General features: G+C 46.8%; 2 protein-coding genes across 2 annotated transcripts; one reads left to right on the top strand and one right to left on the bottom strand.

The window, feature by feature from the left end:
- Window positions 1-1,368: 1,368 nt before the first annotated feature.
- On the top strand, window positions 1,369-3,983 carry LOC117862129 (chorismate mutase 2, cytosolic). The gene is made up of 5 exons (XM_034745645.2): window positions 1,369-2,067; window positions 3,037-3,123; window positions 3,202-3,345; window positions 3,445-3,537; window positions 3,622-3,983. The coding sequence occupies exons 1-5, from the start codon at window positions 1,789-1,791 to the stop codon at window positions 3,871-3,873; spliced, it is 855 nt and encodes a 284-aa protein (XP_034601536.1). The 5' UTR covers window positions 1,369-1,788; the 3' UTR covers window positions 3,874-3,983.
- Window positions 3,984-4,086: 103 nt separating this feature from the next.
- On the bottom strand, window positions 4,087-7,290 carry LOC117862128 (uncharacterized). Its single transcript, XM_034745644.2, has 3 exons — window positions 7,094-7,290; window positions 6,403-6,788; window positions 4,087-5,109 (listed from the first exon to the last, which is right to left on the bottom strand). Exons 1-3 carry the CDS (start codon window positions 7,170-7,172, stop codon window positions 4,408-4,410), a joined length of 1,167 nt encoding a protein of 388 aa, XP_034601535.1. The 5' UTR covers window positions 7,173-7,290; the 3' UTR covers window positions 4,087-4,407.
- Window positions 7,291-26,605: the final 19,315 nt, after the last annotated feature.

Consider the following 26,605-nt stretch of genomic DNA (forward strand, 5'->3'; position numbering starts at 1 on the left):
CGTCATCGGCATGCCTTTGCGTAAACCCATCCTGTGCGCACGTTTGGCGCTGTGCTGAACAGCGAGCACCTACCAACAACATTCTAGTACTATCATACTCACATAGCCCCCTAGCTAGCCATTGAATAATGTGTCATCAGACACCTGATCCTACCACCTCCAGTTATTTTTAGAGGCCTGATGGTCGGCGTGATGATGCACTAAAACCTGAGCTTTTGCGCACAGGCACAGCAAAGGTGAGTGAGGCGACACAAATTGGCAATAGACAGGCGCAGTTAACGTCTCCTGTCCCTCTTGGTTTGCCTTTGCCTGAAAAAGGTTGATGGTAACAGTGGCGAGGCAGCAACCAACCACCAGGATTAGTAGGAAAAGAAAGGCCCCGGAAAGCGTCGTTTCAGAGGGCAGGGGCGCGCTGAAATCCGCCTGCCCGTGTGCTGCCTTCGCTTTCGCTGAGGGAGCTTTAGTTTTGCCGTCTCTTTCGCTCTCATGTCGCCACCGCCTGCAATCCTGCATCGTGTAGAAGAAGGGTTGGGTTCAGTTCAGCAGCAACAATGCTCGTGGGGCGGCTGAAAAATGTTGTAGCCCAATGCACGTTTAGAGCGTGGTTTGGGCCGTTTTTTTGGTACGATCCAGGCCCATGTTTACTTCCAAGCTGTGGAGCAGGCCCGCACGGACGGGGCGGTCATCACTTTATGGGCTGCTGAAATTGGGCCGCAGCCGCGGAGGATCGGGATGGGCCTCCTGGGTGATGTGCTACGTTGCGGGCCCGCTTGATGGGAACGACGGAGCAAGGTGGGCTTCGTTCGCATCTAGGCTTCTTTGCGTTTGGGGTTCTTGTAGATAATTTTGTGTTTTTTTTTTCTTACTTGTCCGCGAGCATCTCAAATTCAAAAGTTCATGGTCAAGTATTGTTTGCTCTAAAGTTGATGGAGTTATCCACGGTATCGTCAACGCTAGGACACTGCTTATTCCACCAACGGCAGTATTGTTCAGTCAACGACTGTAGGGAACTTGTTAAAATTTTCTACATCGTCAATCTTTCAGAGAAATTATCAACAGTTTTCCAGCAAGTGAAGCAATACCTAACTTTCGCGCAGAGATCAGGACGGACGCCCGGATGCGATGATCTAGGGCGGCGGATGAGGCACATGGCAATATGCAATCGAACGTGGCCAGTTCTATTTCAGTTGATGATCTTGGTTTATCCAATTAGGTTAAGTGCCATACTTTTCAGTAGTTTAATCCTTAATGGCGATGGTCGAGGGTGACGAGAATGTCACCATGCAGAGGAAAGGAAATCATCCATGATCCATCGATTGATCGATGCATGCATCACCCATCCACACCGCACAAACAAAGCTCTGCAATTGATCATTTGGAAGAGCAAAGTTTTTCCCTGTCCTAACGAGTAACGACTATGACCGTCAAGAAAAAACCGATACCTGCGGCCACTGTCAGCGTCACGAGCTGCGCGGATGTCAGGACGCCACATCTGTTCACAACTTCGCAACCATTTGACCTTGCAATTCGCCGATGTCTGACTTCTCATCTCATCCGTGCAGCTGCTTGCACCATCCTTCCGTTCTTCAACGCTAATCAAGGAAACTGGTTGGTGAATCATCCTGTTCATGCTCATCTTCCTCCTTTGACCATCTCGTGGCGTTCTTTTCGGCAGCAATAAATACCCAGCGCATCTCAATCCCCGAGCCGCCAAATCATCTCCCTCGTCTTCTTCTTCATCTCCCACCTGTAAAGTCTCTATCAAGCTCCTCTCTCTAGACAACAGCAATGGCTGCGCGCGCGATTTGCACGGCGATGGTCTGCACCACGGCGCTGCTGCTGGCCGTCGTGTCGCCGTCCGCCGGGCTTAGCCTGGACACGGTGAGGGAGTTCCTGACGCGGGAGGAGGACGCCATAGTCTTCAGCCTCATCGAGAGGGCAAAGTACCCGCTCAACCGGCCGGCCTACGACCCCATCCACCTCGGCGACGGCGCCGGCCCTGGCCGCCACCTCAACGCCTCTTTCGCCGAGCTCTTCATCCGCGAGTCCGAGGCCGTCCAATCCAAGGTACAATTCAATCGACAATTCACTCGCGTTCTTGCTTCATTTTGGAAGTAGAATTCAGTTTTCCTTTTTCCTAACAATGAAGAGAAGAAGAAGAAGAAGAATTCAGTTGGCGAGCTCGTTTCTTTTTCGTGCGGATTAATTGTTCGTCGGCATGTCAGTAGCTGCATATGGCCGGCGATCCATTAAATTATTGTTTGGATTATCTGGACTTTGTTTAAGATGCGCTGACTTAGGCGTATGAAAATCCTGGTCAAAGGTTACCGTTTCCGGGGAAGGTGTTGACTGATGATAATTAATTCGTTCCCTTCCAATAACTTTTTGAACAATCTTGATCTGGGGAATAAAGAGGTGCTTTGTAAAAAAGTGGCCAAAAAAATCTTCGTTTACAGATTAATACAATATATAAAATATGAAAGCTTCTTAAAACCTCTAGTCACAAATATAAGCCGATTTTATGTTTGTTGTTTTGACTGAAGTCAGTAAGTGAAGCTCCAACCTAATGTCTGTTGTTGCCTTTTTTTTCTTTGGTTATTAGTATCTAAAACTTTACGTAGCTTTATCATGAGAAATACTTTCATAACATCTAACTCATTCTATTTAAATTTTAAAATAGTACTTGAAACATCAATACCTAAAATTAATATAGATTCACAATATAAGGTTGATGTTTCTAAATTTATATTATAAAAAATTCCCTAACATATAATATATTTTCATAGCTATTGTTTGTATAAAAGTATATTTGTGATGAGAGGTAGTATTGTTTTTTCCTTTTTTGCACTAGAATTTGAATTTAGAATTCTGATCACCATGTTGTAAACCACGCATTAAGTTCTAACGGCAAGTTTTCTTTGCACTGCTACTGCCGTTGGCATCAAGCAACAAAAATTGCGTAAATTGTGACCAAAACTTGAAGTGAGTGTTAATTATGCTCCACTAATCCAGAGTTGAAGCTGAACTTTTTCATAGGCCGGAAGGTACCAAAGTCTACAAGAGATTCCATTCTTCGCTTACAGAGTTCCTTTCACTCTTGCACCTCCATACAACTTCACACGCGTAAGCATCCAGCTGCCATTGCTGAAAGAAAATGATTCATGAACAAGCAATTCTGAAACGATCTCACTGAACTCACAGGAGTTGTATCCTGCGGCTGCCTTTATCAATGTCAATGATGCCATTTGGAGCATGTACTTCAATGAGCTGCTCCCTCTGCTGGCTAAAAATGGTGATGATGGCAACTATGCCTCGACTGTAGATTCAGATCTTGCATGTCTTCAGGTAAACAGTAACCTTACACTGCATACTCATGATTCATAAAAAAATGTATAATTCGTTAAATGTCAAGAATGTACTCTGAAAATGTAAGTCCTGCTGCAGGTGCTTTCAAGAAGGATCAACTATGGCAGGTATGTGGCAGAAGTGAAGTTCAGAGGTGACCAGCAGACCTACACCAGTTTAATTCAGGCCAAGGTACATAGTTTACAGAGCATCAGGTGATCAATTGAATATGCGAGAGTTTAAGCCAATTGACATTTTACCATTTACCAATTGCAGGACAGAGATGCTCTGATGAAACTATTGACATCTGAAGCCCAGGAAGATGTGGTAAAGAGAAGGGTAGAGAAGAAGGCCATAGTGTTTGGCCAAAGCATAACATCAGATGGACCAATAGAAACTGGTGTCAGCAACAGCAGTGGAACCAATTTCAAAGTTGACCCTTCGGTTGTTTATAAACTGTATGACCAATTAGTGATTCCGTTGACTAAACAAGTGGAGGTCGAGTACCTTCTACATCGTCTTGATTGATTGAATCAAATGTGTATGCAACTAACCTATTTGTACACAATTGTAATCAATTGCGGTTGCACGACAGCATAAGAAATAAGAAACATGCAGAAAGTCTGCAGAATTATACACATCGGGAATATCAGTTTTCTACTGTTATTTGTGACATAGATATCGAGTTCCATCAGCCACTAACAGGAATCAAATATTGCCAAAAGGATGAAACAGAACATCAACAGATAAAAGGCAGTAAGCCATGCTTTCCATAAAAGAAACTGAAGAACTGAACCTGTGAATGAACGAAAAACAGGCTTGGACTTCCACCAGGCATTGCCTACTATGCAAAAGAGGAGGCCGTGGCCATATAAGCTGATTTCCAGTAAACTAGTAATTGTCAATATAACAACACCATACCTACAAGTTACGACAGACCATATACATTGTAGTTACCCACAAAAGAGTTAAATTCCTGCAATTTGATCCCAAAATGTCAGGAGATCAGCAAGACTGGAGGGAATGAAATGCACTTCAATCCTTCAGTTCTTTACACGTGCCTCAAATTGCAACATCGTCTTTAGCAACTATGTTTGCAACTGCATCCCAATTATATGCACTGAGCACTGCCTGCAAGTTCTTCCCACCAAGATGTGAGGCTGACTGTCGTGCTGGTCGCCTGGTGCCTTGTATGGATTGTGCTTTGACAGTCTGCTCGTGCCTTCTGCCACGTAGGTGGCTCTCCAAGTCAGACTCAGATGTACAGTTAGCCTTGCAGATGCTACAATTCCATCTTGAGGTGGGTCTTTGGTCCATGTTAACAAGCTGTACCTCTTTCTTTTCATACAGCTCAACTTCCTTGAACCCACTTTTTCCTTCACTTTCCTTGCTTTCTCCCCATAAAACTTCTGCATTTTCTTGGTGCCTCCTGCCCTTTAGGTGATTATTTAGGTCCAACTCGCCTGAACACTTAACTTGGCAAATGCTGCAATTCCATGCAGTTGGATTGTGCTGCATGCCAATGCTAGCCTCTGCTGTTGATATCCTCTTTGCTCCAGCAGCTTCCTTAGTCCATTCAAACTCTGCTAAATTTGACTGGTGCCGGTAGCCAGCACAATGCTCCTCGAAAGAGACTTCACTGTATGTATTCACGTGGCAGAGAGAACAAATCCATTTCTCAGATGATCTTTTCTTGTTTGATGTTGACGTTTCAGCAGTCCTTTTCCTCTTCACCCCAGAGAATGTCTTCTTAGGCAGCCTAGCCTGCTTAATGACCAGTTAGTTTTCAGTAACAGCATATGGCAATGGTAAAAGGAAAATGGATACCATCTTCGACATAAACTTTGTAGCTACACAATTTACCACCTTCATTGGGCACTAGATATATCAAATTTCAGTGCCATATAGGATACATACCTCCTACTTTCAGTGATACCCCACCAGACTAGAGTTTCCATATTATAAATAGACTATTATATATAAAAATCAAATGTACTCCGTCTGGTCTTTACTTTATCATTTAAATTGTTCTGATGAGAACCTAGGCAGCATGTGAAACAAAAAGGTACATGCAGGCAGCATACTTGCAAGCCTATATTCAGAGAATACTAAAGAAACAGTGAATCTTAGAAAAGTTAAAGAAATCTGGGTCATTCTTCAGACTATCTGGACTATTTATCTTTGGAGCAGATCATCAACAAGTACACCATGCCCCCCCAAAAAACCCTGTAGGAACAGTATATGTCACACCATGTATTTGTATATAATCCATGCATTGATGAAGGCCCAAGTTCAACACTTTAACAAAGTGTTAGGGCTAAATTCACATGATTTACAGATTGTGTTGCTAGTCCATAGCCAAAAGGCAAAATAGCACCATAATAAGCAGACTAATGGGTAGCCCAATATTAATATTTAAGGAAAAAATCACACTGAAAACATGAAGCTGCGTTATTAGGGGGGGCATCAACTATTAAAAGCTCAAATCTAATAACTACCATAGACCTAGAGTGTTAACAGGGCCCCTATTCCAGAGAGTAAATGAATGAATGACACGGAATAAGGTTGATAAAGGTCAACTTCATGGATTTTCATTACATTAAAAATGCATACAGCAAAATCGATGGCATGTTTAACCACTAGTCCCAAGATAGGAGGATGAAAAATTTCCTTGCATGACAAGCTAAATCCAAACATGTTTGCATAGATCAAAATGAATGCTACAAAAGGCTTGAAAGCCTCCTTCATAAGTTGGTATGATGAATAGAATCAACACCTGGGAGATACAGGGACTATGATGTGAACCCAATTTTCAGTTAACGCGCAACAATTTTTCCTTTGTAAGAGGACAGCACTTGCAGTGTTGTAGCAAATGGATGCAAAACCATCTTGTGAACCCAATTTTCAGTTAATGTGCAAAAAAATTTCCTTTGTAAGAGGACAGCATTTGCAGTGTTGTAGCAAATGGATGAAAAACCATGTTGAACATGGCAATATTTCTATATTTTCAACATGTGTATATAACAAACAGATGAAATTTAAGGAAAACAAGCTCACCCAGTCAATCAACATATCCTCGTCTGCAAACCCTTTGTTCCATGGAGTCCGATACCATTCATCAATGCGATCCTTAACAGAGACTCTGGGCACCAGCACGCCTCCGGGTGTCATCACACCCTCCACCAAGCAAGGTTCTGGCAACACTGGCATGTGGAGGTGGAGCTGAGCCCCTTGCCGCACAGGGGATGTGTCATGGTGGGACGACGCGGTCAGCTGGAGCCCGGGACGGGTGCCCAGGGACAGGGGACCGGCGTGCTCCAGCCCGAGCTCGCGCCGCACCTCGGGCTCCAACTCCCGCCGCTCGGCCAGTTCGGCCAGGATGATCTCCTGGAGGATGCTCTCCTTCACAAACTCCCGCCGGAGCGCGTCCACCGACATTCTGCCTGCATACCCAACGCCGCCGCTGTTAGTGTGTTCAACTGACGGCATTTTGCGCAGACAATGTGGTCCGACTCCGATCACCAAATTTCTCGCCAATCAGCATGACATCCTCCAAATAGTGATAGAATTTGCGCTCGTATAATTAAATAAGCGCTCGATTTCGTCACATTTAACCGATTGAAATCCGCTACCGATTTCTAAACCCTAGGGCATCGAAAAGAGGAACAGCAACACCGAGAGAGAGAGAGAGAGCGGACTAGAGCAGTCGCGCAAACTGGAAACGAAGGCAAAGGACAAGTTCCATCACCGTGCGAGGGAGAATGGTCGGGGAGGAGGTAGGCGTCGTCCAGGCAGTCCGTCGCGGCGGCGCGGCGGGCGATCTCCATGGTAGGGGGTGGGGTTTTGGGGGGCCTCTAGCCGCGGGAGAGGGTAGGAGATGACGGGACGGGGCGACGGGAGACGGGGAGAGTGTTCTGGTGCCTGGTGGTTTGGTTTGGTGTGGCCGGTGGTCAGCGCTCGCTGATGAGTCGCTGCTCACTTTCTCCACTGATGCACGCGATCGTCACGAGCCCCGCAGCCGCAGCCGCAGCCCGCAGGCTGGTCAGGTTCGAACAGTATCGCGGTGGAATTCCGAATTCGGCCTAGCTTACTTCACCCTCGACTCCCAACTTTAACACTATACAAAAAAAAATTCCCCATCACATCAAACTTGTGGTACATGCATATAGTACTAAATGTAGATGAAATCAAAAACTAATTGCACAGTTTTGTTGTACTTTACGAGACGAATCTTTTAAGCCTAATTAGTCAATATTTAGACAATAATTCACAAATACAAACGAAACGCTACAGTATCATATTTATGGCAACATGTCAATTTTGCAACTTCCAAATTAGAAACTAAACAAGGCCTCGAAATGCTCAATGACGGCGATACCTATTTGACAGCACACGGTTGATTTGCAGTTGCAGCAGGCGTGCCAAAAATGCTGACCATGCCACCTCATGCCGATGCCACCAGCATGCAGTGTCTTCATCAATGCTCCATAAATTGTGGCCCAACAGTCGGAACCACGTCTCTCCCGTTACTCGAACCGTTTGCACGGTAAAAACGCACGATCTAAACAGTCTGAGCGAAACGGTGATTACACAGTTTTACACGGTGAGTAGACCGATGAAATATCAAAATTTCTAATTTTCATTTGCATAAATATACATTTTATTACAATCTTACAAAATGTGTACACGCCCTACTCGCTACTCAAGGAGTGACCGAACGACTACCATTTAGCGTTTAGGTGAACATTGCATTTTGGACATCCACAATATGTTCAAAAAGCAATCCATAAATATTAAAATATTCCAATTAGCTAGCTGCAACATTATGAAAGTGGTCCATATAGTGATCTTTAGTAAAAAGATATACAAATGCATATGGCCTGCCCATAAAAAATAAAATATCATTTATCTCTTCCTTTCTTTCCTTCTCTCCATTTTATCTCCTACCTTTACTTCTTCCTTTTCCTACCAACATTGTGAGATAGGAAATAATTATTGACCACTGCCATTGACCCACTTATGTGAACTGCTTTGCCAGTATACATTCTGGTTGCCCTAGCTTCCTTCGCGCCACGTATGCAGATGAAGAAACATTAATTTATTCACTCAGCATCGAGGCGTGTACGGGTGTGTTTGGTACCGGGGACGAGATGAGACGATCCCAAATTTGATGGTGTTTGGTTCGAAGTCATGAGGGATGGAACGGTCCAAAAAACAGAATATGCTGTGAAGATGCGGGATGACCCCGTCCGGCCAAAACGAGCAGACGGGGTCATCCCACTTCCGGACCATCTCGCGCCGTCCTTCTCCGTCTTCGCCCGAGACTGGCGCGCGGGGGACTGGAAGTGCGAGCGGGACGAGCGGCGCGGTAGGGGCCCAAGCTCAGGGCTGGCGGGGCGAGCGCCCCAAGCGGCGCGGCCAGTGCCCAGGGCCGGAGCGGGGGCGGGATCCTCCGGCAGCATGGCCTGAGCCCAAGGTCGGCGGGGGTAGGGTCCTTCGGCGGCACGGTTGGTGCTCGGGGCCGGCGGGGGTGGGGTCCTTCGGCGGTGTGGCCGGTGCTCAAGGCCGGCGGGACGAGCGCCTCAAGTGGCGCGGCCGGTGCTCAGGGGTCGGGGTCGGAGGAGCGAGCACCCCGAGTAGCGCGGCCAGGGGTTGGGGCCGGAGGGGCGAGCGCCCCAAGCGGTGCGGCCGGTGCTCATTCCACGTAGTACAGTGCCACCAACCAAACAAAAAATTAGGACGAATCCATCATGGATTACTAAACACAAATTGGGACGATCCCAAAAAAAATAGGATGGGTCGGCTCATCCCATGCTACATGATCCCTGTAGCCTCGTCTGTGATTTCGGCGTCGCATCGCACAGTGGCAAGCCTCGATGCTTGGGCTTCTCTCTCTCCTTTCCCGGGCATCGGCTGCCGCCCACGCTGTGGGTAGTCTTAACCGGCTGGATTTTGTAAGGCTAAACCACACTCACATCAAATAATTCCTAGATGATTTTCATTCAAGTTAACTCAACCTACAGGGTTTATTTCTCCCTTTCTTTTTAAATTCGCAGATAATCAGTTCAAGAAACCGATCTAAAGGGCCCCTTCCACGAAACGAAACACAATGGCCTGACATGCTGCCGGAAATAAAATAAGATAACATCATTTTTTTCTTCCTATAATAAAGTATGCTGACCTGCATCACTGACCAAAAGAGTAAAAATAGGACACTACAGCCTACAGGTTTCAAGGCAAAACATAATTCCAGCAAACGGAACTGAAGAACTAGACCTGCGAATAAAGGGGAAAAAACATGCGTTGCATTTCCCATAGGCAGTACTAAAAGAGTAACAGCTTTCCCAATGAGCTCTTTTGGTACACAATACTACTACTTAGTAGTATATAAGTATATATAAGTTAGATATAAGATCTAACTATTCATAGTTATGAACGATTTAGTAATTACTACACGTGAAAAGTGATATTTTCAAATGGAATGACCTTTTCAACTTTATGCTAGTGTCAAAAATAATTTTTTAGTGATGTTATTTATGTTTTTTACCATAATACCCTTATACTACCTATACTACTTATGTATACTAGCCATACCATATGTGAAGGTTTCAGTAGTATACAATTAATCTTGATGTTTGTATACTAGTCTTTTTCGAACACTAGTATAGCCTAGTATTGTGTACCTCTTCCCAATTCCCATGAACTAGTACTAAAAGAGTAACAGCTCTCAGTATCTAGCAACGAAGCCTACAAAGAAAAGATCATAGCAGCATTCAGCTGCAAAAGAATCCTGCGGTTCAATCTCAAAATGTCAGGAGATCTGCGAGCATATTGGACTTGGAGTCATTTCAGGTTTTACTTCAGTTACAAGCACGCGCCTCAAATTGCAAAATCATCTTTAGCAACTATGGCAGCAAGTCAGCAACTCAGTTGTGTGCACTGTTTACTTCCAGGTGTTTCTTCCTACCAAGATGTGAGGCTGAGGCCACAGTTGTCCCGTTGCCTCATAAGAACCGAGCTTTTACATTCTGCTGGTGCCTTTGGCCTCGGAGGTGGTTCTCCTGGTCAAACTCAGATGCACCGCTAGCCTTGCAGATGCTACAATTCCATCTTGTTGCGTGTCTTTGGTTCTTGTAAATAGGCTGCGACAACTTAGCTTCCTGGAGCCAGCTCTTCCCTCCAATTTCCCTGCTTTCCCTCCATAAAGCTTCTGCATTCTCTTGGCGCCTCCCATCCTACCATTCAGATGGTTCTTTAGCTCTGACTCGCTTGAACACCTAACTTGGCATATGCTGCAACTCCATGCTGTTGGAATTTGGATTGTGCTGCAGACGAGGGTAAGACTCTGCTGTTACTATCCTCTTCAGCCTAGTAGTTTGTTTTGTCCATTCCATGTATGCTAGAGTTGATTAGTGCAAGGGGCCAGCACAATGCTCCATGAAAGAGAATTCACTGCATAAATTCACATGGCAGAGAGCACAACTCCAATTACCAAATGAGTTTTCATTCCCTGCAACTGAAGTTTCAGCAGTGCCTTTCCTCTTCACCCCAGAGAATGTCTTTTTAGGCGGCCTTGCCTGCTTTAATATGATCGATCAGTTAATTTGCAGTATTAGCACAGGAAAATGGCAGAACAAAAATTGTTACCATCTCCCTCGCAAAAAAAATAGGGATTACTGTCTGACATAAGTTTGTAAATACACATTAACGACCAATTCTGGTTACTAGATGATAACGATTCAGTAAACTTTCAGCGCCATATAGATATAAATAAGATACACACTGAAATCAAATTAACTGTCTAGTTTCCTTTTTATTACTGGAACTGTTCTAATCAGAAGCCTGGCAGCATTTATAACAGGGAAGAAACAGAAGCAACATCCTTGTAAGGTAAACATTCTAAAGAAAAAGCCAATAAAAATGCTGTGCTGTACTAGATGAACTATTGGATCTGAAAACTTACTATGCTTAGAAGAACCTTGGGTTTTCCTCCTATATTTGCAACTATGTTCAGCATAAAAAAGCACAACATCCCTAAAACAAAGTGCAGTGCCAGTATTACCTCATTAATTTGTTTTTATCCATATGCATTGATGCGGCCCCATGTTCAACAAGTTACCAAAACATCAGAGCTAAATCACATTGCTAAACTGCTAGTCCCTAGTGCTAAATTACATTGATGCTTCTTGTTAAGCACGCTAATGGGTAGCACAACATAAATATTTACAGGGAAACAATGCGCTGACTTCAGTGTACATATTAAAAGCCCAGAACCTAAGATCAATTATAGTGCTGAAACCAGGGGTGAAGCATCATGTTGCATATGATTCATATAGGTCAGCTTAAAGCAGTTTCAATACTTTTGAAATCCAAGAAACTAATAAATGGCAGTCATGCTTAGAAGGTAGTAGTCATAAGATTGGTGGATCGAAAAATTAACTGCAGAACATGCTAAACACAAACATGGTTGCACAAATACTCAAGTGGATTCAACAGCACAAGGCTTCAGAGTCTGTTACATAAGCTGACATGGCTAGTTCTAACCTCGAACAACACAGCTATATTTGACTTTCAGTTAGTGATATCATATTTGACTTTACAAGAGGGCAAAACTTGTAGCAATGTAGCGAGTGGATGCAAAGCTGGAAACTTATCTTCAATATGGCAGCATTTCCAGATTTTCTTAATAATTTGGATAAAGAACGGAAGGAATCGAAGCACAGAATAAGATCGAGCAAGTAAGATAAGCCTCACCCAGCCGGACGATGAATCCTCGTTGCCTGCCGACCTGTCATGCCACGGAGACCGATACCATCCACTGAGCCGATCTTTAACAGGCGTCTGGACATCACCACTCCGGGTGTCTCTCTGGCTTCTCCTAAACGAAGTTCTGGTGAGAGGGGCATGTGGGAGCGGCGCTGATCTGCTTGCCGCGCAGTGGATATGCCATGGTGGGGAACAGCATGCTCGCACCGGACCTTGGGCTCCGAATTGCGGCGCTCGGTCGTACGCGTGATGATCTCCTCGCGAATTCTCTCCTTCAGGAGCTCCCGACGGAGCGCGCTCACCGCCACCCCGCTGCATCCACAAAGCCCCCGCCATTAGCGCACGGCATTTCGCCCAGATAGTGCGTAATTGATCACCAAATCTCAAGCCAACCAAGCATCATATCTTCCCAATACCCTATTGATTGAACAATGCACAATTGTGCCAGGAGTAGGAGCTCAATTTTGCCCAAATTGAACCGACAAAACAATGAAATCCACCCATTTCGTAGACTCTAAGAGAGCAGAACCGCACAAAGAGGAATCGCAACAATCCAGAGAACATAGCGGGAACAACAGCGAATAACTGGATGTCTCACCGTGCGAAGAAGCGCCGGGGAGGCTGTGGTCGCCGTCCACGCGGGCCGCGGCGACGGTTTGGTCGGCGAGTTCCATGGATGGGTTTTGGGGGGTTTGGAGTTGGGAAAATTGGTTATGCAGGGGGTGCTGGGTTGCTCCCCTAAACTTTAGCTCCCGTCACATCGAATGTTTAGATACTAATTAGAAGTATTAAACGTAGACTATTTATAAAACCTATTACATAAGTGGAGGCTAAACGGCGAGACGAATCTATTAAGGCTAATTAGTCCATGATTTGACAATGTGTTGCTACAGTAAACATTTGCTAATGATGGATTAATTAGGCTTAATAGATTCGTCTTGTCGTTTAGCCTCTACATGTGCAATTAGTTTTATAATTAATTTATATTTAGTTCTCCTAATTAGTCTCCAAATATTCGATGTGACACGGACTAAACTTTAGCTCGAGAAACCAAACGCCCCCGTAGCATTGAAAGATCGCGACTTCCGTAAAATATCACTGAAAGACATCGATCTCGTAAAATATCACTGAAAGGTGCAGATCTCAGATTTCAACATCAGCTCTGTTAACTTGGACAAAAATACCCCAAACCGGTGAGGTGGAGCCCGGCGCAACGCGAATGATGGGTGTGGTGGTGGAGGCCATAGGCGTGGCGCCGCGCTCGAGGAGGTGGACGCGATGGGTGAGGCGGGTGAGCTGGTTGTGTGGGGTCTCGAAGGCATCCACCTCCGACGCGGTGCACGGGTGGTCTATGCAGCACCGCAGCGGCGGGTAGTATCTGCCGCCGGCGGATGACGACAGCGGGTGCCACAGCGTGGCGGCTCCAGGGCAGCGCGAGTGGACGCCCTCGACGGCGGCATCGGTAGCACGGCATCGGGCGCTCGACCTGGAGCGCGAGCACCGCTGCGTCACGCTTGGCGAGCGCCTTCTCGAGGGCGGCGAGCTCGGCAACGTCATGGGCCATCTTCTCCTTGGCGTAGCGGCGGAATTGGCATGCCTCCATCATGGCCTCGGCCTTCTTGTGCTACAGGCGGAGGATCATGGTCATGGCCTCGCTGGTCGTGTCGGCCACGGCGCCGCGCTCGGCGTCGAGCTCCACCTACAGGTCCCCGAACGCGGCCTGCTGCCGGGCCAGTGCCTCGCGTAGCGCCGCGGCCTCATTGCCGATCTCCTCGCGCACCACCACGGGGGGCGCCTTGGGTGGCCCGGCGGTCCTCCGCATCAGCAGCGGCCTCGCGGGGGACGCGCTAGCCAACGCGGGCGCAGACAGGGAGGTGGAGGAGGTCGGGTGCTCGCAGAGGGGGCAGAGCGGGGAGGCGGGCGAGCGGGGGAGGCGTGGATAGGAATGCCTGGACTTGATTTTCTTTTATCCTCAAGCCAAGGGTAGCAAGGTCATTCCCGTTCTCGTTATATGCTGAAAAGTGAAATAAGGGTGTGTTTGGATCCTGGAGCTAAAGTTTAGTCCGTGTCACATCGGATATTCGGATGCTAATTAGAAGGACTAAACATGAGCTAATTACAAAACTAATTGCAGAACCCCTAGGCTAAATCGCGAGATGAATCTATTCAGGCTAATTAATCCACCATTAGCGAATGTTTACTGTAGCACCATATTGTCAAATCATGGACTAATTAGGCTTAATAGATTCTCTTGCGATTTAGCCTAGAGGTTGTGAAATTAGTTTTGTAATTAGCCTATGTTTAATACTCCTAATTAGTATCAAATATTCGATGTGACAGGGGCTAAAATTTAACCCGGGGATCCAAACACCTTCTAAGTTTTCGGTGAAAAAATGGGACGGAGTGCGAGTTTCAGATAACGTCTGCACCCTTCAGTGGTATTTTACGGGACCGAGTGCGAGTTTCAGTTAACGTCTGCACCTTTCAGTGGTATTTACGGGGCTAAAGTTTTTTAGTGGTATTTTATGTGGTATTTACGGGGCTAGTGGGATTTTATAGAAGTCACGATGTTTCGATGTTAAGTAACCAATTTTCCCTTTGAAGTTTGGACGCGAGAGCAGGGAAGAGAGGAAATGTTGCTCTTTTTTCATTGACGCATGCGATTGCCACGAGCGCACAAGGCCATAAGCGTCGTGTTCTGTGGGTGGACCAGGATCCCGATCGGAGATCAGGTTGCGGTGCCCCCGCACGCAATGTCGTCCATCTATTGTCCGGATGAGCGGCCCAGATCACATGACAGTTGTGGGTTTGGTACCTACGGCTAGGCACGCCGAGCATCGTTAGAACATCTCCATTAGATTTAGTATAATGAATTGTCATACTAAAAACTGCCATAATACCTAAAAACCACTAAAAATCAGCTCCAACATATGACCTATGTGGATTGCTATACTTAAAACTTTTAGGTTAATCCAACTCTTGATTGCTATTTCTTCTTTCCTCACGCGGGAGAAGCCAACCGTCTCCCTGGACACTTTCCACCCATCTGCTTCCCTTCACCCTAGCGCCGCCATCACCGTCCATGCCTTCACCCCTGCACCGCCGCCATTCCCGCAGCTGAACACCCTCCGAGTGGCCGTGCAAATTCCTGGCTGTGTGTCGCCTAGTCGTGCGATGCTTCGCCTCACCATGCGCCCCCACCTCCTGCTCCGCCTTGCCTTGCACCGCAGCGGGTTTTGCCCTGCCGGCTCGAGTCGTCCTACATGTGCCTCGCCTTCCTGCCGCCCCTAACATCTAGGAAGTAGCCGCCATCGGAGCGCTACCACGGCACTCTAACCTCCTTGACTGCCCTCGTCAGACTCTGCTTCGATGCAAGAAAGAAGAAGCTGATTCGGTGATGAAGAAGCTCAATTCGGTGATCAAGAAGCTTGATTCGATGGGGGCTGATGGAGAGCTTGAGCCTGGCCATGCTCGCAAGCTCGATTTGATGTGCCATTGATTCGATTTGGCCTTGGCCACTACCGGTCCTGCCTGAGTGCCTAGGCTATCGCCGTCGTAGCTTGACCCAGCGCTGACTGTGGAGGCCAGGCGCGAACGGATCCCTGCGGAGGCAAGGTGTGACAGGGGACGGTCGAACGGAGGGGCGCGGCCGGAGCTGTGGCAGGTGGAGGCGGGCGAGCTGAGGATAGGAAGAAGGGAGCGGGGAAGAAGAGAAAGTGGCTATCCACCGACTTGTGGGCTCCATTCGTCAGCGAGAGGTTTAGCAAAATAATAGGTCAAGTAGTAACTATTGGAGAAGGCCTCCTTTGCATACCTAAATTTTTCTCTCTCCTGTACCTATAAGTGGTTTTAGGTATTCAAATATACCAATGCTGTTGGAGATGCTTGTAGGCCTCTGCTACATATGCTAGCTAAATTTTCCCTCGAAAAATCCACCTCATCTTATTTTTCAAAGAGAGACGAGGTAGTCATTATTAAAGAGACTATCTCAAGCATGCATTATGGGCAAATAATTACATTTCTTTATTATGGGATCCACTTTTAATTTTGGTTAATGTGTAAAAATCAGGACTGTAGAAGTGATCTCTTGTGCTAATTTTCATTAAGGTGAATATGGTACGTATACTTTAAAGTTAATGTACCAGGAGGTCTTAGATTTGGAGTGCCTCCTTGGACCATGTACCCTATGTGGTTATTTAAACGTGGCAACCTACTTAGAGGATGCTCTCGAGATAGTGTTTTGGTTAGTGGGGCTCGTCGAGATCAGGAACTCAAAGGTAAATGCATACACACAATTTAGACATGTTCGTGCTGCTAAATAGTTAAAAAAAAAAGAATTAGAGCAACTTCAAAAGAATGTGTATAGTACCCTAATACCTTATTTAAGGAGAAAAAAAAAGAAAAAGGAACTCAGCTCCTCGAAACTTTCCCAATCTATTTGCCACATCATAACGGATCCGGTCACTGCATCGGACCCTTCCTGCGCGCGAGCAGCCGGATTTCCCCCGATCGGACTCTTCCCGGGCGGCCCTTTCCCGCGTGCGCAGCAGCGGTGGCTGGGCGAGGTGCCGCACGCGGGAGGCTGGGCGAGGTGCGGCGGCGGCGGGGCGAGGGGCGGAGCCAGTTGAGCACGAAGCCCACGGCGGCGACGACGGACTACTGCTCGCAGGTGTGGGACGTTCCTGATCTCGTGTCTGGTAACTCCGTAACGGATTTCTGGGGAGCCTGATAAAACAAAGCAGCAGGATATAACGTTTTGTATAGTGCAATCGAGGAGATTGTCTTGAGCTTGTCCTTTGGATGCACGCTAGCCAGCAAGTTGTGAGCATATATAGTCTCTCTCGCAGGGCACAAGATCGATTGCAGTGTGCGTGACTAGTTAGTGTGGCAGTTCTGACGGCAATATCTGTACGTGCAATTTCTGCCAAGTGCAGTGGTTAGTGCAAATGAGTGCATCTCTGACAGATTTGCACTGTGCTTAACAGGCTCATACTTGCTGTAGGAGTGTAGGACAATTACATTTCATATCAGTGTTTTGTTGTGGTCACTGATGCACAATGCTTTAGCGTAAAAATGTTTCCATGGATACCTCTGCTGGTTGCCGCCGTTTCCGATGTCCTCCTTTTGGTTCTTTTTCAGATCTTCAGTCATGTTGTGCTGCATGTATTGAATGGATGGATGTTGGTGCATATTTGTCATTAGTGTATTGGTGTATCCTGGAAAAACAAAATGAGAGCTGAAATGTATGATTAACAGGGCATGGTATCTTTCAATGCATTACATTCCTTCTTCTTGGGATGATACATTGATATGGCTAATTTGCTGGTATAATAGTGGTTAGTTATTGGTCACTACAGCAGCATGGCGTTTAACACCTTACGGGCGACATAGTTGGTGTGGGCCTGTAACCCTCAAATTGATGTTTGGTGCCGGTCAGTGATCTGAACTGTGGTGTTTTTTTCCCACTCAGGTATCCACTTACTGACTGATATTGCTGCTGCTTTTTCCTGTGTCCTCTTATTGGTTCTTATTAAAAACGTCGCAAATCATGCTGCAGTAATTTGTTTATTGGTTCTTATTAAAAACTTCGGAAATCATGCTGCAGTAATGTGTATATCCTACAGAAGTGAAATGAGAGCTGATGTGCATGTTCAGAACAGGGTTAGTTTATAGCAGAATGCTAAGCTTATATTTGCTCGAATGAGCTTCCTGACAAAATCCTATTCAGGCTATTCTTAAAAAATGCCAAGTCCCCTGTTAGAATTTCAAAGTATTTTAGTCTGGCAGATTTCCTTGAGTTGCATGCACCAACCAGTTTAACCCAAAAGCTTAAGTTAATGAGGAGAGAGGCTCCCTCATGCTACATACGTAGAGATTGGAGTGGGTTGCAATTATTTTATTTAATCGCGCCCGTCAGGATTCGAACTTGAGACCTCTGGCTTTGATACCATATTGAGTTGCATGCACCAACCAGTTCAACTCAAAAGGTTAAACTGATGAGGAGAGATGGACAATTCACTTATACTCCAACACCTAGTTATCTTGAGAAGCATTATACTGGTGAATTTCCTTTTCTTCTAGTAAAGACGACCTCGACCTGCCGGTGGTCCTCCGATGGCAGCTCTTGCCGGCGACGATTTGGATTCCGTATCGGTGGTGCCGTACCCATCTGGCGACCCCTATGCTGCCTTTGAACAAGTGGCCAACGGCAACTTATTTGTGAATGGTATGAATCATAAGCTCTTCATTTCAATTCTCTGTGATCATAAGCTCTTCATTTCAATTTTCTGTGATATTAGAGCAACCTTGGACCTATTTATCAGAATTAGTTTGGTTCTTATTACGTGAAAACTTATTCTTAAACTAAGAGAAGTGTGATTTGTGGTGTTGTAGCTTTCAGAGAAAAATTCTGTAACATGTAACTGGAGGCTTGCTGCATAGCAGCTTTGAGAACAGGAACAATCTGAAAGCTTGCTGGTAGCATCCTTGACAAGATTCAAACAAGACTAGCCTCTTGCTCGATAGGACTATGATCCTATGAATTGTTACTGACTTAGTAGCCATTCAGTGGCACAGATGCAACAGGTTCACTAGCTAGCTTCTGTTCACGCATGAAAAACTGAACGTAGTAATTTTGTAGTTACTAACAATCGGCAGAGAGAAGCAACAGCTGAAATGGCTTGTGTAAAGCATTCTAGAAGCTGGAAGCATATGCAAAATAATTGTAAATTAACATGTAGAAAACTTCTCAATGGTTAAATTCTTGCAGAAAATGGATATTTTTCCAACGTGATGATGGATGAAACCAATGTAAGGAATTTTGATAATTGTAACAACACATATGCTGACCAACAATCACAAGCAATGCAAGTCAGTCTAGCAGCCCCCTCTGCAAGGCCAAATCATAAGAGATCAAAGAATTTCAGTGACCAAGAATTTCAGTGACTATGAAGATGAGGTTTTAGTTTCAGGGTGGCTGAATGTAAGCTTGGATCTGGTCGTAGGCAAAGATCAAAAATGTGGTAAGTATTGGTCTCGTATCTATGAGTACTTCCATGAACACGAGACGTGCCCCTCAAAGCGTACCATAAATTCTCTCATGCACCTGTGAGAGACCATATAAAAATGTGTAAACAAGTTTTGTGGATATCTAACACAGATTGAGTTAAGACGTCAGAGTGGTACTACAATACAAGACAAGGTACTTACTCACTATGCAATATCAGGATTTGTTTCGACTATTTTATTTTTATATATCATATATGAATATCCCTTGGATGTTGGTGTGTGCAGGTTGTAGAGGCATGTGCTTTGTACAAGTTCGAAGACGAGAACACAACCAAAATGGCTTGCTAAAATTGATGAATTGGCTGCTGCTAAAACATCTAACAAGAAGCAGAAGACAAGCTCAACTACTGATCCGAGTGCAAGTTTACAAAGTGAAATAGGACAAGGTGAGTGTCGTTGTCAAGATTAGCGGATCAAGACTAAGACTAGTAAATTTCTTTTATGCGCGTAAGGCTTCGGATGGTGGCGTGGTAGACACAGGGTTTAGACTGGTTCGGGCAAGGGAATGCCCTACGTCCAGTATCGGGAGCTGCTCGTGTTGCCCACGCGAAGTTCTGTAGTAGGGGTTACAGGAGTGCGAGAGAGGGAGCTGATCCCAGGTCTCTCGGGTATGCACTGATGCTCTAGGTGGGTATGAGTGTGTTCTGTTGGCTTCCCAAAAAACCCCCTTGTCTCAAGCCCCCGGTTCTCCTTTTATAGCACAAGGAGGCTACCGAGGTTACAGGTGAGACCGGGTGTGAGGAGAGATAAAAGAGATAAACAAAGCTAAGTAAAATACAACATAAGGATGGGGACCAAGTTCCAGGGCCGCCGCCCCTCGCTTCGGCCTCCGGCTCCTGTCAGCGCGTTCGTCGGGAGAGGGCGGCTGCCTCCAGATCCTGTCGATGATCTCTCCGGTGGCCGTTGCTGCCAGGCATGATGATGATGTTTAGCCGTGGTGTCTGTGCCCGTCGGGGAGGATAGCTGATTCTGTTATCTTGCTGATGACTTGTGGGACGCGGACGTCGCGTCCCTATCGCTGGAAGCGCGGGGCGCGAGAACGGGCGGAATGCCCTCCTGTGCCAGGCGGCACGGGCCATGAGTACCTTGTGGCGAATCGGAGGGGGCCGCGGCCATTGTAGCTCGCACCGCACGGTCGCGCATGAGTACTTGTGACGAGTCGCGCTGGGAGCGCCAGCTCCTTTTTGCGTGCCAGGGCCGCGGCGCATTTATGGCCAGGTCGACAGGGGGACCCACGAGATCCGCACCCTGATCTTCCAATCTGCGCCCGAGATGGATATTTGTGTTGTGGGCTCGAATGAGTCCGACCTCCGCGCCCTGGGTCGGGCGAGGCGGAGTTTGGTCTTCAAGGGGTTGGGAACGTCCGACCCCGGGACACTGGGTCGGGCGAGGCGGAGCGTGGCTCCTCCCTCCCGTGTTGGGCCGACGGCAGTCTTTATTACCTTAGGTGGGCCTTGGGCCTTTATGATTGTTGTTTCCATGGGCTTTGGGAGGTCGTTAATATTTTTCCCCAACAGTGAGGTTCAAGGCCTAGAGGATAATGCATTGACAAGATCAATTGGTCTGTATGATGTTGCCACAGGTTCTCAATGAGGTCATCTTGAAGCTGACTGTGAATATCTTTGTCCTTTATATTCTTATAATGTTTAATAAACTCTTCAAGTTCAGGTTTTTTATCGTAAGAAATTTTCACCTTTTCTCCTACCCCATCATAATTTAAATCATCTTCCTCATCGTGCTTATCCTCAACTATCATGTTGTGCATAATAACACAAGCTCTCATGATTTGTCTGCGGTGTCTTCATCCCAAAATCGAGCTGGCCTACTAACGATAGCGAAATGAGCGTGTAGAACCCCAAATGCTCGTTTCACATCCTTCCAACAAGCTTCTTGGGCAGTTGCAAAATATTTCTTTTTTTACCTTGTGGTTCAGGTATGGTCTTCACAAATGTGGCCCACGAGGGATATATGCCATCGGCAAGATAATAACCCATTGTATATTCGTTGTTATTAATGGTATAATTCACCTCTGGAGCTTGACCTTCAGCTACCATGCGAATAAAGAAGACCGGTGCAAAACGTTGATATCGTTGTGGGAACCAGGCATCCCAAAGAAAGCATGCCAAATCCAAAGATCTTCATCTGCAATAGCTTTAAGTATAATTGTAGGCTTATGCACATGCCCAGTATACATAGCTTGCCATGCCGAAGGACAATTTTTCCACCTCCAATGTATACAATCAATCGACCCAAGCATACTAGGAAAACCTCTACTCTCTCCAATGACAAGTAATCTACAGTATCATCTTCATTAGGTGATCTCAAGTACTCATCTCCAAAAACCTCCAAACAACACTGACAAGCCTTCTCAGACTCTCAATAGTAGTATTCTCACCAATTCGAACATAATCATCTGTAACATCAGTTGCTATTCCATAAGTTAACATCCGAAATGCTGCAGTAATCTTTTACGGACTAGAAAGGCCAAGTATACCAGCATCGTTTCTTTTCTGCATGAAATATTCATCGTATTGTTCTATGGCATTTCATATGCGTGCAAACAGTGTACGCCTCATTCGAAACCTGCATGTCAAGAGTAATGAGACACATATATAATATGATTTTTTTAAAAAATGGTCTTGTTGACGCCAGATTTCGGCACAAGTAAAATCGGCGTCAGGAGAGGAAGAAATGGGAAGATACAGCAGGGTACAGGGGTGATAGTTGGAAATCGGCCGAGTGGCGCTACAGTTAGAGATCGGTTGGTTGGTGCTACAGTCCAGGATCGGCCGATGCTACAGTCCAGGATCGGCCGATAGATCTTTAGGAATTCCGCCTCACTTGACCCTTGGGGTTTGGATCGGACGCGCCTGGTTCCCGATCGGTTACCCCTTGCTGATAAGGAAATCGGTCGATTGGGAGGTTGGAATAATTGGGCCGGTATGGGCTTGGAAAGGATTATAAGGATGAAGAGGGAATCAGCCCATGAAGCGTATAATAACCAACCTAGTACGAGTCGTACTTGTAAATATTCATTTTCCATTTGAATTAGGGATAGAATTCTAGTCAGATAAGAAGTCGTCTGTACGGGGCTATAAATAGCTACCTTTGTAGATCTGTAATCACCAACAAATCAATACAACAAACTACTATTTCCTCGTACTTACTTTCAAGCAGGCGACTTCGCCAAATACTTTCTTCTTTTTCACGAGTTCGTACGGGTTGGCGGGGTTGCATCAACTTGACCTCCGGCCGATCTTGTAAGTTCCGTTTATCGAGTAAATTCTAAGCTTTAACTTCGGGCGCATCGCTGTCGTTTTGTTTAGATTTATTCATTAGTTATCGATATTTACTGGAATCCTAGGTTTTACCTGTTTTTCTAGTTTTATCACCAGTTATCCAGCTAGGAATCGACAGTTTTGGCTTTTCTCATGTTTTGCTGTTTAATTTACTTATTCTACGCATAGCCGACTAGATCTGTTCCTAGTGTTGCTACTGTAGCGTTGTATTGATTACTCCAATAGTTCTCATTCACGCTGCCTGGTAATCGGCTGCTTCATAGCCGATTTCTTTATTACGGCAAATCGGCCGATTCGCTGATAAGCTCTCTCGAGATCGGAAATTTAGCCGATCGCGACTTCTGGATCTGACACGTATTCTTCCTTGCCAATCAACAGGTTAGATTGGCTGGCACGCCGCGCGAACCGCACCAGGGCAATCACCTGAACAGGAGTTAACCAGATTCTCCCGGGTCGTGTGTCAGACGCTAGGGATTCGGTCGACCGATTTCTAGCGCCAACACACTTTTGGCACGCTCGGTGGGACCAATACAACCACCACCATGTCGAAAGCTGCTGAGGTCTCCGAAGATAACGTTATCGAAGTGACAGAGGCAGATCTCAGGGACGACCAGAAGGAAGAACTAGAGAAGCAGACGGCACAATACCAGAAGGCTTGCCTGCAGTCCTTCAGTCGCACCAGAAGCGGGGAGACTATCAAAAAGTCTCTGTTTCCAACTCCCCGCCAGATCACAATCACCGAGGACTCGGACAAGATGGCCGAGATGGTCCAGCAGTCCGTTTATCACGCCTTCATTGATCAATCCCCGGTGCTTGCAAATACGGTGTACAATGCCGTCATCAGCTCCTTGGCTAGCGAAGCATCTCAAGGGTACAAGGGACCGGCATATGCTTCGCCGATTCCACCAAACAAGGGTTATCTGAATTTGGCTTCTCAGCCGATCCAATTTCCTGTTGGGGGTTCAGGCGCCTCCTCATCATCAATTCCTATGGGGTATAATGGCACACAACACCTCCAGCCACACCCTGTTCAGCTGTCCTCTGCGCCGTTCCCTCTAGTTAATCCAGCGCCTTGGGGGGCACCATCAGCTACGACCGTTCAGGATCAATCGGCCAGTCAGGGAAGTCCCCAATTCAAGGCGTCTTTCCAGGCAACCACTCGACCAACTATGCCGCCGTACCAGCCTGTCGCACCAGAGATGAGCAAAGCAGCAGAGCTCGTACTATACGATGAAACGAGTGGCTCATTCAAACAGCTGACCCTGAATACACAGCCGGCTATAACACATCAAATGCCACATACTTTCACTTAGCATCAAGCCGTCCCGCCTCCGATATACCAGCACGTGCCAGTCCCTCAGCCAACAGTTTACCAGCAACAGCCGGACTGGTCGGCACGTATAGCAGAAGTAATTCAGGAACAATTCGGCTTGAAGCCGAAGGTACAGACTTACACTTACAGGACACCGTACCCGTCTATGTACGACCTACTGCCGTTTCCCCATCGGTATAAAGTTCCTGACTTCACCAAGTTCTCGGGGATGGATGACACTTCAACCATGGAACACGTGAACAGGTTCATCATCCAATGCGGAGAGGCAGCGGCGCAAGATGCTCTACGGGTGCGGCTATTCTCGTCGTCCTTGTCTGGGTCGGCCTTCCAGTGGTTCACGACATTACCGCCCAACTCGATTATTACATGGGCCGATTTGGAGAGGCAGTTTCATAAATACTTCTACGCCGGGTGCATGAGATGAAGCTGTCCGATTTGACCAGCCTCAAGCAGAGAAGCGACGAGCCGATATCCTCATATGTACAGAGGTTTCGGGAGATCAGGAACAAATGCTATTCTTTGGCTCTAAACGATGCACAGCTGGCTGATATAGCCTTTCAAGGTCTCCTGCCCCACATCAAAGAAAAATATGCCTCACAGGAGTTTGAGAGCTTAAGCCAAATCGTCCACCGATTGTTTGGACAGGAGGTGCGTTCTTTCGATCCACGGAGGAACTTCCAGAAGAAGGTTGCATTCCTAGAAGAGGTTGAAGCCGAAGAAGATGCTGAGGTCGGTCTTGCGGAATGGGTTAAGGGAAAGAAGCCGATATCATGCCCGTTCGGCAAGAAGGAGCCAGAAACGTTCGGCTTTGACACGTCAAAGGCCGATAAAATCTTCGACCTTCTCCTCCAGGAAGGACAGATCAAGCTCTCGCCATATCATACGATACCTTCTGCCGAACAACTGAAGAAGATGAAATATTGCAAGTGGCACAAATCTACATCCCATGACACTAATGAGTGCAAAATCTTCCGGCAGCAGATACAGTCGGCCATTGAGCAGGGCAGACTTAAATTTGAAGTACCAACAAAATCAGCCAAGCCGATGAAGATCGACCAGCACCCCTTCCCCACCAACATGGTTGACACAGGGAAGAACTTGCTCCAAACCAAGGTACTGACATCCGAATCGGCTAAAAAGAGTGGTGCCGTAGACCCCAGAAATCAAGCGACGCCTGAAGACATCAAGGGGAAGCGGCGGACGGAGGACAACGATGGCGGATCAGGTGAGCCACGCATTACTTCCCAATTCCTGCTCCATAAATATCAGCAGCAACATGAACGCTCAAGATCCCGGGAAGAAGCGATGCGGCGACATGAAGATCACTGGAGGTGCCCGTTCTTCATCCACTGTTGGGAAAGCAACCTCAGGCTACCTTCGGCCGATAATTGCCCTGAGTGCAACGGCCCGTATCGTAACAATCGGCCGTTCAACAGGTCTCGCTCCAGAGACGGGAGACCAGAACTGATCAGCAGGAACTGGCGCAACCAAGACGACCGGCGCCCTCCCGTGCGTGATCGGCTGGGGGGCAGAAGTGACCGATATGACCGGTCGGAAGACAGACGCCATGATAGGCCGGGGGGCAGGTTTGATCGACATGACCGGCCAGAAAATAGGGCCAGCATCCACGGTCGGCTTGAAGAGATGGCTGATGCTCGAGTGACAGACGAAAACCCTTTAGGACGCGAACCGGAATGGGAACGCACCAGGCCAAGAACCAAACCAGTGAACCCCAGGTGGTGTCCCGACGGATTGACCAAATCTCAAAAACGAAGGATCCAACGTCTCCGCCAGTGGGAACAGCAGGAGGAAGAACAACAGTACACGACCGACAAGAGGGAAGGCAGGTCTCAGGTATGGCGCCCCAAAAGAAACGACAGAAGAGGCGACGAATCGGCAGGCGATGAATCGGCAGCCGACATCGGCATGGTTTTCATACTGCCGATGGAATTTATGACTCCTGCCGACCGACAGGATATATCGGCGATAGAAGAATAGATGGCACAATTGGCTTTGGAGCCAATGACAGCCACATTCGAGAAGCCCGAAGACGACAAGCGGCAACACCTGAAAGTGTTGTTCCTTAAAGGGCATGTCAATGGCCGACCCCTCACCAGATTGATTGTAGACGGAGGAGCGGCAGTCAACATCATGCCATATGCCGTGCTCCGGAAGCTAGGAAAAGCGATGATGACTTGACCAAGACAGACATGATGCTCAAGGACTTTGAGGGCAACGTATCCCCCGCTCGCGGTGCCCTCTGCGTCGACCTCACCATCGGCAGTAAGACCCTTCCCACCACTTTCTTTATTATTAATGGCAAGGGATCCTACAACATGCTACTCGGCCGAGACTGGATACATGCAAATTGCTGCATCCCATCGACGATACACCAATGTCTTGTACAATGGGTCGGCGACAACATCGAGGTGGTCAACGCCGACTCCGCATACAGCATCACAGCAGCCGACACACAGCAGTGGAGCTGCGAAACCGTCAAGTGCATATCCGGTAGAGTATGGGATACTGACTTCTTGAAGGTCTCCGATTTTGGCCTACAGCCGATCCGAGCAGTCGGCTCCGAAGACTCAGATTAAATGGATCAGTTCGCCCGAGAAGATGGGAAGCTAGGGCACAGGTTCACGTCGGCCGATTCATTAGAAATGATAGACTTAGACGATGGCACCAAACCAAGGCCGACTTATATTAGTGCAAATTTAGACCCAGAATACAAATGTAAACTGACAAGTTTGTTAAGAGAATTTAAGGATTGTTTTGCTTGGGAGTATCATGA

Source organism: Setaria viridis, chromosome 6 (genome assembly GCF_005286985.2).
Source record: "Setaria viridis chromosome 6, Setaria_viridis_v4.0, whole genome shotgun sequence".
Classification (NCBI taxonomy): domain Eukaryota; kingdom Viridiplantae; phylum Streptophyta; class Magnoliopsida; order Poales; family Poaceae; genus Setaria; species Setaria viridis.

Excerpts from the sequence above, each read along its gene's own strand:
- LOC117862128 (XM_034745644.2), bottom strand. The coding sequence starts at position 7,172 with ATGGAGATCGCCCGCCGCGCCGCCGCGACGGACTGCCTGGACGACGCC. Across the intron at positions 6,789-7,093 it reads CGACCATTCTCCCTCGCACG|GCAGAATGTCGGTGGACGCG; the intron begins GTGATGGAACTT and ends TTGGGTATGCAG. Across the intron at positions 5,110-6,402 it reads AGGATATGTTGATTGACTGG|GCTAGGCTGCCTAAGAAGAC; the intron begins GTGAGCTTGTTT and ends GTCATTAAGCAG.
- LOC117862129 (XM_034745645.2), top strand. The coding sequence starts at position 1,789 with ATGGCTGCGCGCGCGATTTGCACGGCGATGGTCTGCACCACGGCGCTG. Across the intron at positions 3,124-3,201 it reads CTCCATACAACTTCACACGC|GAGTTGTATCCTGCGGCTGC; the intron begins GTAAGCATCCAG and ends CTGAACTCACAG. Across the intron at positions 3,538-3,621 it reads CCAGTTTAATTCAGGCCAAG|GACAGAGATGCTCTGATGAA; the intron begins GTACATAGTTTA and ends TACCAATTGCAG.